Below are 18,609 nucleotides of genomic sequence, written 5' to 3'. Positions count from 1 at the left end.
TCACTTTTAAATATATTACTTGGGATATGAGAGGCCATATCATTGAAATAGTTCTCCTCTGGTAGTAGGCAGCTAATATACATTTTATTCTTGGGTCTTTAGCCTATTTCTCTAAGGGACAAAAAGGGGATGTGTTAGATATTCTTGATTTGCTTAGAGAGGCGATGGAGGAAAGGTTGGAGAAGAAAAGTTGTATTTACAGCTAAATTTTATAATCCATAAACAGGTCTTCCTGTAACAATTTTAAAGGGATTCCTGAGTAACTACAGGTTATCTTGTCTCATGATGTCACCAAAACAGTCTTTGTTTGCCTGAATGCTTTAAATAATGGAAAAACCAGTACCTTTTAGAAAAAAGTGAATACTTTTGTTTGTGTTGAGCTAAAACATGCTTTTTCATAGTTAATTATACCCTAAGTCCCTCTGGCATTGGAAGTATGTGAGAATGTCCTCCCTCAAGCAGAACCACAGGCTTTACTTGGCCAAAGGCTGCTAAAGAAGTCTTGGTGACACTTTGACAAGATATGACCTGAATCAAAGCATGAAATTGCTTGGGTTGAGATTTTATGTATGTTTCTACCTACACCATTTCTATGAAGATGCTGTAACTCCTTCAGAATATTCTTAGATCCATAATTCATTTTTTAAGTTACTTTGCTTTGGAAAGAATACAAATAAAGTAATCTTGAGAAAAGTATCAAATAAATAACTTCCCTTGCCCTTACAAACACATTCCAAAACTTCCATACAATCTAACTTTTAAAGAAAAAATCAGTATTTATCTTCCCTTTCTAAAGGCAGGGCTGTTTTAAGGATTTTTCTTTTAGTGACTGCCATCTACTGGTATAATGTTGTAAGTACACTTTAGGTAACAAATTTGGTTGACGATTATTTTGCTAGTTTTTAAATATATGTGCATATTTCTGAAAATTAGAGTACTTTAATTTGAAATATTAGTAATATGCACACTAGTTTAAAATACAACTGTCCTGAGCGCTGTTTCAGATTTTGATATTCTTTGTATGTCTGCAGTACTTCAAGAATAGTTTTAATAAAATTATATTAAAAATATACTTCTAGACAACTTTGTATCCTCTTTTTAAAGAATCTGAGACATGTATTTAATAAATCTATTTATTGAGAACTCATTCTATACCAGGAATGCTTAGAGATACAAAACACTTATAAACCCCTACCTTATAGGAATTTACATTTTTATTGTAATTGAATGAAATGTGTTTTTTAAAAATTCAGTCCAATTTTTTAAGTCTTTACCTTGGCTATCTACTCACTTTACAGACATTCAAATATGACAGTGCAATTATGATGTATATCTAATTTCTTAATGCGTATATCTTCCACTTGTGAAATGTATTTTTCTGGTAATAATTGATAAAAATGTAGTTGGTACTTTGCAGCCTAGATATGTTAGAGTCGGGAGATTAGAACAAAAGTATTCAATGTGCTTGAGTGTTGGGGAGGTTATTTCTATAACCCTTAAAAATAGAAATTATATTCTCTTATTTCTAATTATCATTAAAGTACTGAAAAAGATGGAAAAACAGTACTGGATAGGCTATGCATTTTGATAATTCTAATATGAGAAAATATGCTCTAAATATTCCCCTGCGGAAGCCCCTGTACTTTTTCCTCCTTGCCTTCAGGAGAAATTCTGTCATTTGGGTATTAGATGTAACTCTTTTATGTTTGAGATCTTGCTTATTTCAGTCACTTTATTCCTACTATTCTCCTCACCTCTTACTCTGTAATCCAACCACACTCAAATATCTGCATTTCCCAAAATATATTGTGTTCTTTCCTATGCGTGCTACTATCTGCCCTACTTTACTAACTTCTATTTGTTACAAAGACCACTCACGTGGACTTAGTTAAGGTCCTACTTTGGGGTTAACCCTTACCCCTACCTTGACCAATCTCAATCTGGATCTGTTTTGTGTTTTCCAATGTATTGTTTCCATTATAACAATATTCATTCTCCCTATTTTAATTTCCAGTTTGACATTTTAAGACCCCTTCTGATTAGTTTGCTAGAGACCCTGGCTGATTTATCATTTAAACACCATTGCTTACATATATCTGCTATATTCTATATGTTCAAAAATTATTTGTTGAATGAATGACATTTGAGATCTTGAACTCCTGACCTCAGGTGATCCACCCACCTTGGCCTCCCATAGTGTTAGGATTACAGGCGTGAGCCACACGCCTGGCCTGACATTTGAGATCTAATGTGAACATATGACAAATGTTTTGAATTTTGTTTACTTCTGTTTCTTTAGAGTTCGTTATCTAGCCAAGGAAAATGTAACCCAGGACCCCGAGGACAACACAGTCTCTTTCCTGCAGCCCAATGGCGCCATCTTTGAGCCTTCACTATCAGTTGGAACAGAAAATGACAACTTCACGGTTCTCAATCTGGCTGTGGCAGTGAGTAGACAAACAACAACGTTATTTATTTTAATATACCCTAGTTGTTGCTGTAATGAATCCTATCATTCGAATTATTAGGTTTTACTTATTTTTCCAGTTAAAAAATGTATTCCTATATCATTATTTTGAATGGAGGTATATGGTCATTTGGAAAGGGACAAAATCATAAGAATCAAATGCATTAGAAGACCACTTTTTTTTTATTGAAACATCATTTAATTTCAGTTTTATAATAGACTACAGGAAGATGCTTATGAAACAAGTACAACGTTTGTTTCATAATGTCTTTAAATGATAGACTTATAAGTATATAAACAACTATATAATAAAGAAACTTACAAATGTTGCCTGTAAGAAATCAGGCAAATTTTAACATAATAAACCATTCCAAGCTTTCCAGACAGTCTCTATACCTGCACCAGCGTGATTAAGCTTTAGCCAAACAAAACAAAAACAAACAAAAGCACTTTGCAACTTGCTGCCGCAAAATGGGGAGAGAAAAGAGCATATAAGCGTGATGGAATCACAACAGTCAATATAATTAATTTTAAGAGAAAATAGTCAATAAGGTTGATGGTGTCTGCTGCTTGGAAAGTCAAATTCTGCTTTTTGCTTGGGACTCTGGACACCGCACCACTGAAAACACCTAAAACTCCGCAGAGTCTCGCTCTCTGCCAACAGGGGTGCCGTCCAAACTCATGGCAAATAAATGGCATTTGGTACTCACCATCCACAACAGGAGAGCGTTTTATGTGGATGAAGTACAATTTCTTCAGCAAACTCAGCAAAAACTGTTAAGGGGCAAAAATGAACTCTGCATTTAAAGAAAAATAGAAAATGAAAACACAAAATCCTAAAAAGTATATAAAAGGCTCTACATGAGCACACTGGTATCAAACCACACATCCACAGCACGTCCTAATCCTATGTGAAACAATTCTTGCTTATCAGAGGTAGACACCTAAATTCAATAGCTTACCAATATCTTCTTGGAAGTAGGCCAAAAGGAAACAGAAAACCCATATTTAAAAAAAAAAAAAAAAAAAAAAAAAAAGTTTATTTTCCTTAAATGTTTTCCTGAAGCAAAATTTGAAGTAGAGGAGGTCAGTGGTCCTCGTCGTTCTTGTTAAAGTCCTCCTCGTCCTCCCCGACCTGGGACACCGGGGTCTCCACCCTGGAACTGCTGTACGGAGGCCTGTTGGAGCTGGTGGCCAGCATCCCATCTGCACCTTTGGTCAGGCACCTGGCAGAGAGCCTGGTGCCGTTAGACGTGGAACCTACCGTCGTGAGGAACATGCCTGTAACAGTTCCCTGAGCCATTTCTGCCACCTACAGCCCCAGAGCCTTTGGGACCAGACTTCTGGCATTTTTTTTTTTTTTTTTTAGATTCTGGGATACATGTGCTGAACGTACAGGTTGTTACATAGGTATACATGTGCCATGGTGGTTTGCTGCACCCATCAACCCATTAGCTAGGTTTTTAAGCCCTCATGCATTAATGCATTAGATATTTGAAAAGACCACTTTAAGTGTATCATTAAAGAAATTGAACTGAACTTGGAATGTCGTCTTCTTGTGGCTGGCGCTGAGGCAGAGGAGTAACCATCTAGGAATTAGCCAAATTGAGTTTTGGCAGGATTTGGCAGTAATTGTAAAGATAAGCTTTAAAAAGTTTTGTATTAAGATCAATATTAGTCTTCAGTCCATGTATTTGTTAAAATCTAATATTGCATTCTTAAACAGTGATTTTTTTTTTTTTGTAGGCTGCAGCCCATATCTATCAAAATGCATTTGTTCAAGTGGTGCTCAATTCACTTATTAAAAAGTCAAAATCTTCTATGTTCCAAACCAGAAGTTTGAAGGAACTGTTATGGGGCTATAAGGATCCATTTTTGAGTTTGGTTCCATACCCTGTTACTACCACAGTTGGTCTATTTTATCCTGTAAGTACCAAATATGAATGGCACTATTATAATATTTTAATTGAATTAATTCAATGGCATTGGCAAGGCATAATTTTATAATTTAGCTCATTAGTCTTATTGCTGATCTGGAGATATATATCCTAACTTTTAAAAAAGTTCCCTTCTCATGATAGCTTCAGCTTTCCTAGTTGGGAAATTTATCTGAATTTCACAATTAAATGTAAACCTGAAAAACAGATTTAATCAGGTTTCTACTCATTTATAAATATACAATTTGTTTTAAATTAGCTTGTAAGCTAGTCTGTAAATCTTTGAGCACTGTTTTTGGCTTTTATTTCCCTTTTCACATAATCGAGTTTAATGCCATATTTTTATTTGTTTTAAATATACTCATCATTCCTCCTTTTCAGACCCCTTACAAATTTGATTTACACATCTCAGTGGTATTGATAAGCTAACAGACTTCATTTTAATCGCATCTGTACATAAGAATTTTTAGTAGTTCACAATGTCATGAAATGGTAGCTGGAAGATTAAGAAAAATGTGAACTTGATGGTGTATTTCATTACAGCCTAATGTTTTGAATGACAAATTGGATAAGCTAACTATTGAATTGGAAGTTTGACTATAATTTCATTTGGCACTACATGTGAATATTATGTTCTCTAGTTCATTGTTACTGTTTTACTTTTAGATACTGTTAGGATTACAAGGTTACATATCAAATATGAATGTAGAAAGCCAGGATGAATCAAATGCGTTCTCATTTTAACTCAATAGTCGTAGCTCTTCGGCTAATGCTTTAAATTTTGGATGCTAATTTTATCATTTTAGTGACCACTTATTAATGATCATAACATTTAGAAAATCTGTAGAAATCTTTGTTCTTACAGGTTTGTTCAATGTCCCTCACCTCGACATAGTAAGAATAGTAATCAAAATGCCCTTATTGGCTTAATTATGACAGAGTGCTACAGTTCGCATCTTGTCAGCTTCTGATATGCATCTTCTTTGTCTCACCATCTAGCACTTATTTCTAGGAACCTCACAAAAAATTTCTAAGGCCAGTTTAAAAGTATTGCAGATATATTTCAAGTCATATGAGTAACCAGTGACTGAGAAATGTGAAAGTGAGTTTTATAACTTTGACAATGACTTGTTCTATAAGTAAGTTTTTCCCATACGTATCTTTTCAGTACAACAATACCGCAGATGGAGTTTATAAAGTTTTCAATGGAAAAGATGACATCAGCAAAGTTGCCATAATTGACACTTATAAAGGTAAAAGGTAAGTATTCAGGTAAAATGTGCATGCGTGTTCCTAGGGTACTCTTAAGCAGGAATGGTATTCATTTAACACCTTATAAGACAGAGACATGAACCTATAGAACAGACCTAGTTATATTTCAGTTCTGGAAACTCCTGTTCTACTAGGTATTAGCCCTTGAGTTGTGGCAACTGGTGTGTTCACACCAGTGACTATCAGCTCTACTTTAGGGTTTGGTTTACCTTTCTGCACAGGGTATTTTATATAAAGAAAACCCCAAAGGGACTATTTTTTTCATCTCTGCTACATATCCAGCATTACAGTACAATTATTCTTACAATTAGATAACCATAAATGAAAAGGGGGAAAAAAAACCCAATACGTCAACTGATTGCCTAGTAGATAGAAACTTTTTTCATTTTTAAATTGAGCATATCAAATTTTAGATTCTAATGGCATGACCTAAATAGCTATAAGGATGGGAGCTTAATGAATCCAAGCAAATGCTTTCATGACATTCCCCCTACAGTCTTTAAATAATTTACCATATTAATAACTGTTTTAATGTTTATCAATGCAAAAACTGAATGAATATTTCAAGTACAGTTCTACAATGTACATACAAAATGTGAAAATAAAGAGTATGCCACCTTTTGAAGTGGTAAAATATCAAATCAGCTTCATAAGCCATTATTTCCTGTTTTTCCTCTAACTCCAGCCTATTCATCTAAAGGATTTATAATTTATCACATGTTTAAACTAGGAAGAACCCTAATAAATATCAAGGGAGCAAGCTTTCTTCTCCATAAAGTTAACAATTGTGTTTTAGACCAGTTATTTCTGAAAAAGAATAAGGTGATCAAAACTGAAAGAGATGAAATGTTTTTATTAATATAAGTAACCCCTATCTCAAACTGAGTCTATCTATCTATTAATTGCATTTAACAGCTAAATATTAGTAGTGGAGTACTTTTTCTTCTGAAGAGTCCACATTTACATATTTCTGTAGAAAAATCAGGAAAAAAAACACTTCTAAGTATTCATTTAAGAAGAAATCACAGCAATTTTTTATATTGAGGAATAAAAAGCATTTCACTCTTAATATTACAGAGGGATGTGGAGGGAGTTGCTAAGCACTCCTAATTAGACTAAGAATTTCATGTTACTTTGAGATTATGATAAGGTTGATTTAACTCATCATGGCAAGACTGACTGCGATTCACCACTTACTTTGTTTAAAAAGTAAGCAACAGCTTATCTTGATATGTTACTGTTTGCTAGGAGTGGAAAATGAGTTTCTCCATCACCAAAAAGTGGTTGAGGATGCAGGGAAACTATATTATTTTTATCACTTTCAGATAAATACAGCTTATTTATATGCCACACTATAAATTAACAAACTCTTTCCTACTTTAAGTCCATGTGAGAATTAAATGGGGGAAGGGGCAGGAATATAAATTAATCATCTACATGTTTTGAATGTTTGCTGATCCAAACATCTGCTGCTTTCTTCCCCACTTCTGCCTGCCCTATACTGAGCTTAAGTCAGTTACCCACTTAACACTTTTTTTCTATTCATTCTGAACAGTTATATTACTGAGTAATTCATACATCCCACCGGAAAAAAATTCTCCCTTATGCAGAAATCTAAGTTTCTGATAAATGTTTTTAATTTTTTTCTTATTCCAAGATATTTCTAATTAACACTCTGCAGTTTTTATTTCATGATCTGGCCACCTAATGGCATCAGGTGCTTTATAATAAGATAAAAGGTTCAAACAGAACCTTAAAAGAATTAGAAAATTTCTTAAACTTAGTACTTGTCACATCTGAATGTATCATATTAACAGAAGTATTGAATTATAATAGAAAAATATAGGAAAGGCGTTCTTTAAATGAGAATGTTGACTGTTTTTTTTTTCCCCCTAAGGAATCTCTCCTACTGGGAAAGTTATTGTGACATGGTTAATGGTACAGGTAAGAATATTTATTCTGTGGTCAACAAAATGAATCTACCTCACTTTCCCACAAACCCACCATTATGTCGACAGTGTTCTGAAAGTTGAGGGTGTGTGTTTACTTGCCTTTATATCCCCACAACATAATTCAGAGTCACTATTTGTATATAGGCTTAGTGAATGTCTGTTCAATGTGATGGGATTTGTGAAGATTAATCATAAGGAATTGGCCCTTACTGCATGACTCAGAGAAATATTTGTTTTATAAAACCTTACTTAATTAACTGCCATCCTGGTAACAGAAGTGAATGGTGGGGAAAAAAAAAAAAGACAAAAACAAAGCAAAAAACACTTAAGTAGTTACTATTCAAATCTGTTATTTTAGTTGTAACTTATCTGTATACCATTTATGAAAAAAAAACTAATTGCAAAAGAAAAAACATATCTAAGCACGGGCTACTAGCTGAGGTAGAAAAGTTGCAAGACAGAAACAACTACTTTTGATAAGGTGGTCAGAATAAGAGAGAAAACAGTAACAAGTTCAGATGTTTACTTGACTCTGAAAAATACATGTAAAAAATGAGCATTCCAAGTTAGAATTGGGAAAAAAAAAAGAACTATAAACTTAGATTTAAGGTATGGTTAGATCAGGCTTATTCTCCTTCAGGAAAAGCAAAGTACAGACATGCCTATTAGTGTAAGAATGAAGATTTTAAAAAAGCAATGGAAGGCCGGTCACAGTGGCCCATGCCTATAATCCCAGCACTTTGGGACACCAAGGCAGGCTAATTGCTTGTGCCCAGGAGGTCAAGACCAGCCTGGGCAACATGGCAAAATCCCATCTCTCCAAAAAAATAATAGCATTAGCTGCGCATGGTGGCACATGCCTATACTTCCAGCTACTTGGGAGACTGAGGCAAGACGATCACTTGGGCTTAGAAGGTGGAGGCTGCAGTGAGCTAAAATTGTGCCTCTGCACTCTAGCCTGGGCAACCTTGTTTTTTGAGACAAGTGGTGAAAATCGAATACTATGAAGTAATTAATATCAGGGTCAAGCTTTCAACTACTAGGAAACAAAAGCATGAAGTTTACAAAATTGGTGAATATCCCATAAGAAAATGACATGATAAAGACAGTTGAGTGAAAATGAAGCACAGAGATTGTTTATTTTGCTAAAGGTATGATTATTGACTTCATATGCATCTTTAATTCTATCATTGCCTTGTAGGAAACAAACAAAAAAACAGAAAAACACTGTTGGATTTGCTTTTCAGGGTTTTGAGCCTTAGGGGTGGGTAAAGAAATTATTTTCTAAGTAAAGCATTTCTGGAAATAAATTTTCAAGTCCTCAATACTACCAATGTTAGTAGTAGTATAAGCAGAATACTTAGTCCTCAGATGCAGACATAAATATACTATGTACTCCTAGTAAAGGATTCTTTATGGGTTTCAGGAGAAAAGCTTTAAAAAGAAGATTCATTAATGACAATAATATAAATGTATGGGCAGCAGGCATGAAGTTAAAAAATAGCTACAGGGAGAACAGACATGAAACAAACTAGGAACAGAGGGAGTTTGGACCGAGCAGGGGATGATCCCTTGTGAGAGAGATTCTTGTTTATGACGCTAGGGAAAAGAAAGTAATGGAACAGTGAGATTCTAACATGTTTTCATTGTAATTTAGAAGTGCCATCCTCTTTACCTTCAGTAAGATTGAAAAAAACTTAAAATGAAAGTATCGGTATACATTTAGAATGTTTCTTTTGGAAGGAAAAAAAAAGCCCCGCAAATATCAGCTATGTTGCAGTCATTGTCCATGGTAGTTGCTGGGTATAATTAGGACGTAATCTTCAACCATATTTCAGATAAGGATCTTAAAAGCTTGTCTTCACAATGCATTTTTCTTTAGTTATTAAGGAACTAGGAAAGCAGTTGTTGGAATGCCTGTATGGGGGCTTATATCTAGACTTTAAGCTAGATTTGAATGTCCAGGTGTCTCAATAGCAGGATCAAGCAGTAACGACAAGTTCAGTGTGATCTTGTGTTATGTTTCACTTGTCACAAAAGTGTAAAGTATGAAAACAAGGTCACGAGGTTGACACACTTGCCAGAGAAAGAACCTGCAATGCATAATCAAGGGATGAGACTTACCGCTGAAAACTTATTCGATGATGGTTTGTATTAGTGATACTCATCTGAGAAGTCCATGAAGGAGTAACTAATTATTTCTTCATATATCCAATGTTTGTCATGGATCATACCTGTAGAAAAAATTCAGTAAATTCAATAAATGACTTCTTTATACACTTTCAAAGCATTTGAAGTTCTGTTTAGTGAGAGAACTTTAGTAAATATTTTTCAAAGTATTAATCAGCCATCAGGGCAAATGAAAAAAAAAAATGACTAAAAATAAGAAATGTGGATGTGGCAGGAGTGCTAAATGAGCTTCACTGTAAGAAAAGTGCCACTCCACTGTTGGGGTGGGGCGTTGTAAAAAACGAACACAATGTTAGCGTTAACACTTCATTTTATGTTTATTTTGTACCATTAAATATGTATAGTATGCAGATTTGTGGTTGGCTATAGCAGCCACTAGCCACATGTAACTGTTAAGGACTCAAAATATGGCTAGTATGATTTGAAATGTGCTGTCAATATAAAATGCACAGTGGATTTTGAGATTTTAAGAATTTAAAATATCTTATAATGGTTACATGTTAAAATATTTTGGATATAATAGATTAAATAAAAAATACATATATGTGTGTGTGTATGTGTGTGTATATATATATACACACATATATATATATATATGTATATATATATATATATATTTGAGATGAAGTTTCACCCTTCTCAACCAGCCTGGAGTGTAATAGTGAGATCTTGGCTCACTGCAACCACTGCCTCCTGGGTTCAAGCAATTCTCCTGCCTCAGCCTCCCAAGTAGCTGGGATTACAGGTGCCCACCAACACATCCAGCTAATTTTTTGTATTTTTAGTAGAGTTGGTGTTTCACCATGTTGGCCAGGCTGGTCTCGAACTCCTGACCTTAGGTGATCCTCAGCTTTCTAAAGTGCTGGGAGTATAGGCATGAGCCACTGCACCCGGACAGTTATTTATTTATTTTTACCTTTTTAAAATGTGACTACTAGAGAAATTACTTAGGTAGATTGAATGATGTTTCTCTTGACTACACTGGAACAGATGTCTAGATTTGTTTCTAGAACACATTTTACATCTAATCATTTGCCACTCAATTTTTAAACAGATGCAGCCTCGTTTCCACCTTTTGTTGAGAAGAGCCAGGTTTTGCAGTTCTTTTCTTCTGACATTTGCAGGTAAGACAAATACAGGTCTGAGTCAGACCCCAGGTGACAAAATGCAGACCAAGAAGCTTTAATAATCATTTGAGAAAAATAAGAATAAACACAGCATAGGAAATTCACGTTTAACTCTTTGCAAAATATCCTTCTACATCCTCCAATTTTTAATACTGCAAATAATTTTTTTTTTTTTTGCCATTTCTATCTAAGCGAGAACCATTTTGCCTTTTTAAAACTAAACTAGTAATAACGATCAAGCACACAAGGGCATGCACAACCTTTCTAAAGATATACAGAGAAGATGACGCAAACATAATAGAACTGTGTTAATTAATGTGCTCTGCTCAAATTTGTGGGGCCCAGTAGATAACACGCAAGCGCTAGAGTCTTTCTACCCTTGACCCCAAGCTCTGCCCTTAAAGACTGTATGACTGTGGGTAAGCATTTAACATCTCTGAACTTTTTTCTTATCTGTACAATTTAAGACAGCAGTATTTCTTCTTATAGAAATATCTGGTGATTAGAAAAAAATGTGTATTGAGCCCTATAAACTTGGTAAATGATGGAAATGTACCGGGTATATATCCAGCATGTATATGCACATGCTCCAGTGAGTGGTCTTTCTCTCCAGGATTAATTAAGCTGTGGAAAAAAAACCAAACTTCACTTCATTTAAACTGAGCACAAAAAAGTATTTGAGGGAAGTCCCATCAATATTTACTCTAGAGGAAAAATTACCTGTGAGAAATGACTTTGGTATAAACATGGTACTTCACAAACAAGAACAGTTCCTACTTGGGTATTGAGTTCTGGTATGGGTTACAATTTCCCAATAACTTTATTTTCTAAGAATGAAGCAAGAATTTAAGAGTATATGATGTTTCTAAGTTAAAGCAAGACTAAGTAAAATGAATCTCCAGAATGCAAGTGCAGGTCCCTGGAATGCAGCTCTTTTTTCTCTGTATTTAGGTCAATCTATGCTGTATTTGAATCCGAAATTAATCTGAAAGGAATCCCTGTGTACAGATTTGTTCTTCCACCCAAAGCCTTTGCCTCTCCACTTCAAAACCCAGACAACCATTGTTTCTGCACAGAAAAAATTATCTCAAAAAATTGTACCTCATATGGTGTGCTAGACATCAGCAAATGCAAAGAAGGTGAGTAAATATCCTCAGTAGCACAATCCATATCATAATTTGTGATATTCTTTAAAATGAGATCTTTACCACAATCTCTTTGCAACCAAAATTTAAAATTTAAGAAAAAAATTAGGGCAGAAGAGTGGCAGCAGAAAATTTTAGTGCTGATTTTGTATTTTAGGAGGGTCCCACTTGTGTTTCAGTTTTGCCAAAATTTAGTTAAATGGACATCAGTATTTCCTTGTGGCTGCTTTTAGATTTAGGGTGAAATGAAAATGATTCCCAGAACACTCTGAGCACCCCGTTATCCATCTGTTATTGCTCTAACTTTTTTCACTAGAAAATGGTAAGTAAAGATAAATGTATTTTCAGTATGCATCTAAAGCAAGAGTTCAACATAAAATTTGGAGTCCAGCTTATCAGGTAAATATTAATCATACTAATATGGATGTGGAAGAGGAAAGAAAAAACTAGTGTTCAATGAAATTACATATTACTATGAACATGTTGAAGTATTTCAACAGTTGAAACTGTGTTCATCAACAAAATTTTACATATTGACAGTATTGAAGTGTACAGTATACGTTAACTGACATAATTCTTCCCTAACTTTATCTCCTCCATCAGTGTTAAAAACCAAATATGTATTATTTTTAAGAAGCTTTATTTATGTGAAAGTATTTTCTGAATTATATGTGAAATGAAGAAAGTCATTAATTCCAACTGACTCTTAAAACTTGTCTTCAGGGAGACCTGTGTACATTTCACTTCCTCATTTTCTACATTCAAGTCCTGATGTTTCAGAACCTATTGATGGCTTAAACCCAAATGAAGAAGAACATAGGACATACTTGGATATTGAACCTGTAAGAAAACACATTATTGATCTGTTTGATTGATATTTTAAAAAATACAATTGAAAGAAAAATGATCTTGTCAATAACACTAATTGATCATATTTATTGAATCACATGCTTAAAAGTTACTGAAACTTATTAGTGAAAATTATATTGATTTCTTCCTATTACTGCTTAGGAAATGATTCTAATTGGCTTAAAATAATTTGATGTAAATTTTTTTATGCTTATATGAGGAGTCATTGAATATGTGAGTTTGGGGCAAGGTCTATGTAGAATTGTTACAGCACAACAGTTTTAATCTTTATATTTTCCTTATCAAAAGTTCAATGAAATTCTAGAATTTTAGTAGTCATGTTTTAGTTTAAATAATAACAGTAGTATTATAACTAATGATACATGGATTCTAACTGAATATGTATTTGACCAGGAATTAAATGATCTGGGATCCTATATTTTGTTGTTGATTTCCTTAAAACTACTTCAAGTAAATCACAAATCTAATGAAATCCTTGATATTAGATTGGGCCAAGAAATTGTGTGTATCCATAGATGCATGTATAAAAACATGTAACTATATATACAGTTATATATAATATATTCAATAAGTCCAATTAATTTGTAACTTTTAAAAGTTTCAAGTAGGCCAGGCGCGGTGGCTCAAGCCTGTAATCCCAGCACTTTGGGAGGCCAAGGCGGGTGGATCACGAGGTCAAGAGATCGAGACCATCCTGGTCAACATGGTGAAACCCCGTCTCTACTAAAACTACAAAAAATTAGCTGGGCATGGTGGCACGTGCCTGTAATCCCAGCTACTCAGGAGGCTGAGGCAGGAGAATTGCCTGAACCCAGGAGGCGGAGGTTGCGGTGAGCAGAGATCGCGCCATTGCACTCCACCCTGGGTAACATGAGTGAAACTCCGTCTCAAAAAAAAAAAAAAAAGTTTCAAGTAGTCCTTTGCACCTTAAGTTCTATATTACCTTCTCTCCTGTTGTAAGAAAAATAACTTTTGAATAGTATAGAATAGTATAAAATAATGTTTTAAAAAGAAATTGGAAATTATTTTAGTTGTTCCCTTTTTAGATAACTGGATTCACTTTGCAATTTGCAAAACGGCTGCAAGTCAACCTATTGGTCAAGCCATCAAAAAAAATTGAGTGAGTCTCTTGAAAAAGGTTATTTTGATATGATTTGTATTGTCTTCTTGTAAGAACATGAGTATATCTATGTAAGTAAATGAAAAGAACATCTGATATCAACTTATCTTTAGCTTAACGTCACCAAATAATCATTATTAAATGCTCATGACAAATTTCATCTATGCCTTAGAATCATATACTGTGTTTATTGAAATGGTGCTTGAACGGATTTTGGAATGGTTTTTATTTGAGCATTTGATGGCATCTCTCATTTTGTTAGAATTCATATTTTATTTCCCTGAGTAGAATTTATTGAAAGGGAAAATCTGCACTTGGGGGAAAAATCAATGTGATTAGAAGACATAAGAGCAAATGAAGTCTGAGAAACAACTATATGAAAATTTAAGTGATTCATTACAGGAACAAAATCAAATTAGCAACAGCAACTAATTTCTGAACATTTAAAACAGTTTGTTATATATAAATATTAGTTTATATGTTCATAATTATTTTCAATGTATATTACAGAGCATTAAAGCGTTTGAAGAGGAACTATATTGTGCCTATTATTTGGCTTAATGAGGTTTGTATTTTAAGCTATTAGTCATTAGAACAAGAAACTTTATATATAAGCTCTTGATGTTTCAAAAGAATGTACAGTATTTAAAGCTACATGTATTTCCATTGCCCATATGGATGAGTACACATTTGAGATAACTTAATTGCACAAAAATATCAAGTTTGTGTTAGTTTTTCTTTTTTATTTTTTAAAAACCCTTTCCTATCATTTAAGATTTTCTTTAAAAATGCTATTAAACACTTTTTCTTGTATCACTTGTCTTAGGGAAGAGGCACATACATGTAATTCCAGGTAAAAATATTTAGTTGGCTTTTATTAGCACCATAAGTCCAGGTTAGCATAGTCATAGTCTATCCTATTGCCTCACAAGGTATTTTTCGTATCATTGATTAGCTATAAACATAGGAAAAACGTTGAATAACACTTTGGAGCAAGTGGAACTGTTGAGGACATGCAATTGAAGGGTTTGAGTATTTTGCTTTACTAATGTACCCAAATAATGTTGATTATTAACTTGATTACAGACTGGGACCATTGGTAATGAGAAGGCAGACATGTTCAGAAGTAAAGTTACTGGAAAAATAAACCTCCTTGGCCTGCTAGAAATCATCTTACTTAGTGTTGGTGTGGCGATGTTTGTTGCTTTCATGATTTCGTATTGTGCATGCAGATCAAAAGCAATAAAATAAGTAAGTATATACCAAAACTATTGCTTCAATAACATTAGCTTATATATTACTTGTTTTCATTTTATCAAAGAGAAGTTATATATTAGGCCATATATATTTCTAGACATTCCTAGCCAACAATCATTTTATTTTGAAGTATTTAATGGAAATTAAGACACAAGTAAATAAAATCTATAAATATTAAGCAGATCACTAAAGTATCTAATTCTGGGAGAAAGGATAAAAGACGTCATTGTAACAATAGCACAAATATAGCACTTGTCCAAAATTGACTGGTTCATTTCTCAGTTATATAGCTCATTGTTTTTTAAAATCAGATAATTTATAATGGACTAGGAAAGGGTGTCATAAGAACAGGAATGCTGCATGTAGACATGCTGGCCATGCATTTTCCAAATGAACAATTAAAAGACCTGAGCTAAAATTTGAATATAATAGTATCAGGAAATAGGAGAAAATAGTATTCAACATGGTAAAACCAAGTACTCAAAGTTTAGAGGAAAAGAAAGATAAAATGTGAACAACAGTTTTGACACAAATGTTGAGACACTTTAAGCCTCTATCCTTCAAATATTAGTGTCCATGCTCTCTATACATAAAGTGTAATGAATGCTTGACCTTTCCTAAAGGAAAACCTTTTTTTTAGTGTTGATAGTAGCATTGGTGTTACCTGAAGGGGAGAAATTTTTACTTTCTCCAGCCCACCCTTCTCAGAGCACATCAAAATAAAGCAATATGTGTGCTATAATAACTTTTGAGTTGTTTACTATGTGCCAGCACCATGGTACTGGCACATGGTAAACATTTTATATTTTATCCTTAATACAATTTCATGATTTTCCAATCGCCTGGATTCATCAGCATCCATTCTGTCTTCAGAGATGTTCCATGAAACCAAATTTTAATTGTCTATTACCAAAGCATAAATCCATTACATTGATGATTTTTTAAAATATAAAGTGGAATTTAGGGACCAATAATTTTGTTTAAGATGACAACCTAATTTTTGGATCGAATCACTTCTACCACTATTTAGTCACCAAAAAGACAATAATTCTGCCCATAAACTGTTTGGACAGAATGCCTTCAAAATGCTAACCTAAAAATTCACATTATAAAAAATGAAATATTACCTTTAATACCTTTCATTAGCCTACTGACAAATTATGACTAATCAAAGGTATTTATATGACCATGTAATAGAAAAGATTAACAAAAAACTTGTCCTAATGAGAAAGCATGCTTAATAAAAGGAAATGTAGAAGTTATAAACATGTTTCCTAAATATTCCGAATTAAAATTATGTGATACATTTTATCACTGCTTAATGATCCCTGCATGTCAGATTCCTTGGGTCCATTTGTCACCAAATTATAATGAAAAAATGAAGAGTTGCTGTAGCAAATTTGTCAACATATATACTAGTGTTGCTTATACATTTGATTTTTATAAGGAAAAGTTACTGCCCCCTACCTTTTTTTATGAGCAGAGAATAGACTGTTGATTACTTGATTTACTAGATTTAGAAGAATCACAAAAGATGTAGATTTTCTTAAGCAAATTCAGCTTTTAGTATCATTATATCTTTGGACAGATTTGTGAACAATAGGAACAAGTAGGAAGATAAGTATTCGAGAGGGAGCAAAGTATAAGTTGGTGGAGTTAATGTGCGGTTTTACTCAGGGGGTTACAAGGAAAATAACCCAATGGTCATTTTTAAAGTAGTACATACACCTTTAAATGGAAGTTGGTCTGAAGGGTGTGGAAATGCTGGTCTAGGGTAGATGTACTTCAGCTACCATTCCTTGTCTGATATGTGCTGGTTTTGAGGGTTGGGAATCACCCTTCTTAATGTGCCTTTCTGGAATGGGAATATTTTTGCCTTATGGGTGAAGTGCATTAGAGAACACTTCTCATTGCAGCTAAAGAAATTGAACTGATTAATGAAAAGTATGATATCTTAGATAGATATATAAAATTTAAGCATTATTTGTTGTAATATTCCACTGCTTTCTGATAAGTGGTAACATTTCCTCTGCTTTACAGGCAGCAAATGATTCTTCACATTTATGCAACATCTATGTCATGACCTTTGGTAATACCGACCTACAGGATGAAAATTGGATATGCTTTAATTTTACAAACACACCTTATCTTTTTGTTGAAGAAATGGTGGCAGTATTTTTGTTTTTTGCACTAAGCAACAGCACATTTCAAAAGGATTGAGATGTTATGAAAATCTCTACCTTGCACAAAAAACTCCAGCACCTTTTTAAAATTCATGATTTTCACAACTGAATTGATTTCAGTTTCTATAGACCTGGCTCAAGCACGAACCAATTTCTTTTTGTTGTTCTGATTCAATAATTGGTTTCTGGGTGGCCAATTCAGAAGCAGAGTGGACGTTCTCAACAAATCCTAGGCCCTGCGTTCCTGTCTTCTTCATCCAGGGGAAAACACTATCACCCTAGTAGCTGCCCTGTTCAACTGCAACAGTCTCCAGGCCCATCAGCATATTGCATTTCCTGCGCACCAAATATTTTGAAAGACATTTATTAATGATTGGCTTATGACTCATTAATTATGTATTTCTCTGTGAATTCCTTCATACAACAACAGCAGGTATCATAACCCTTTTTTTACTTCATAAAGTATGGTCTTATATATTTTGTCACTGATCATGCAAATGGACATCATTTTAGTACACTTTAGCTTTTATATTTTAAAGACTTTGTCATTTTCTATGTTCTGCGACTCTTCTGGAAACATGATTAAATTTTGCTTTTTTTTATTCAGTTGCAACTTACGCTTGGCATCTTCAGAATGCTGTTCTAGCATTGAGATGTAATTGATGAAGGAATTATTGTATGAAATATTACAAAGAGTAGAAATGCATTGTTATTCATTGAAATATTTTTGGCCATCATAATCACCTCATAAAGACTGTTTTCAACCATTAAAATGTTTTCCCTTAAATTCCTCTGCTTTTTCTAGCTCTTGTTGTGTCATAAAATGTTTATCCTAATTTTCTGTCCGAAGTATATTATCTGAATCCACATTTCTTTATAAATCCATAGTTCTTGCTGAAATGTGCTTTCTAAATTTTGACCACTTTTTTCTACGCTAATGTTTCATGCTAATTGGATAAAGAAAAAAAAGACATTTGGTTTTATCCTTTAAAGCAGTAGGATTCTTATAAAGGTTTTTCCTGTTTCGTAAGGAAACACATTAATAGGTAACCCTGCTTTCTTTAGCAGGGGTTCACTTATTTCAGAGAG

At 33.7% G+C, this 18,609-nt stretch overlaps 1 protein-coding gene across 9 annotated transcripts in view; it reads left to right on the top strand.

Moving 5' to 3' along the window:
* The window catches only part of CD36 (CD36 molecule), a 79,253-nt gene extending 60,946 nt beyond the window's left edge, over positions 1-18,307 (top strand). For all 9 annotated transcript variants that reach the window (XM_017523119.2, XM_017523123.2, XM_017523122.2 and 6 more), the window contains 11 exons: positions 2,300-2,447; positions 4,214-4,393; positions 5,573-5,664; positions 7,574-7,620; positions 10,873-10,942; positions 11,897-12,084; positions 12,814-12,932; positions 14,007-14,080; positions 14,591-14,645; positions 15,167-15,331; positions 17,378-18,307. In XM_017523119.2, the coding sequence (XP_017378608.1) occupies positions 2,300-2,447; positions 4,214-4,393; positions 5,573-5,664; positions 7,574-7,620; positions 10,873-10,942; positions 11,897-12,084; positions 12,814-12,932; positions 14,007-14,080; positions 14,591-14,645; positions 15,167-15,331 (1,138 nt within the window). In that variant the 3' untranslated portion in view covers positions 17,378-18,307. The remainder of the gene's footprint in view (positions 1-2,299; positions 2,448-4,213; positions 4,394-5,572; positions 5,665-7,573; positions 7,621-10,872; positions 10,943-11,896; positions 12,085-12,813; positions 12,933-14,006; positions 14,081-14,590; positions 14,646-15,166; positions 15,332-17,377) is intronic.
* The last annotated feature ends 302 nt before the right edge of the window (positions 18,308-18,609 follow it).

The sequence above is a fragment of the Cebus imitator genome, unplaced genomic scaffold (assembly GCF_001604975.1).
Source record: "Cebus imitator isolate Cc_AM_T3 unplaced genomic scaffold, Cebus_imitator-1.0 Scaffold26, whole genome shotgun sequence".
Classification (NCBI taxonomy): domain Eukaryota; kingdom Metazoa; phylum Chordata; class Mammalia; order Primates; family Cebidae; genus Cebus; species Cebus imitator.
Note: the sequence above shows the minus strand (reverse complement) of the source record. Positions and strands in the feature narration are given on the sequence as shown.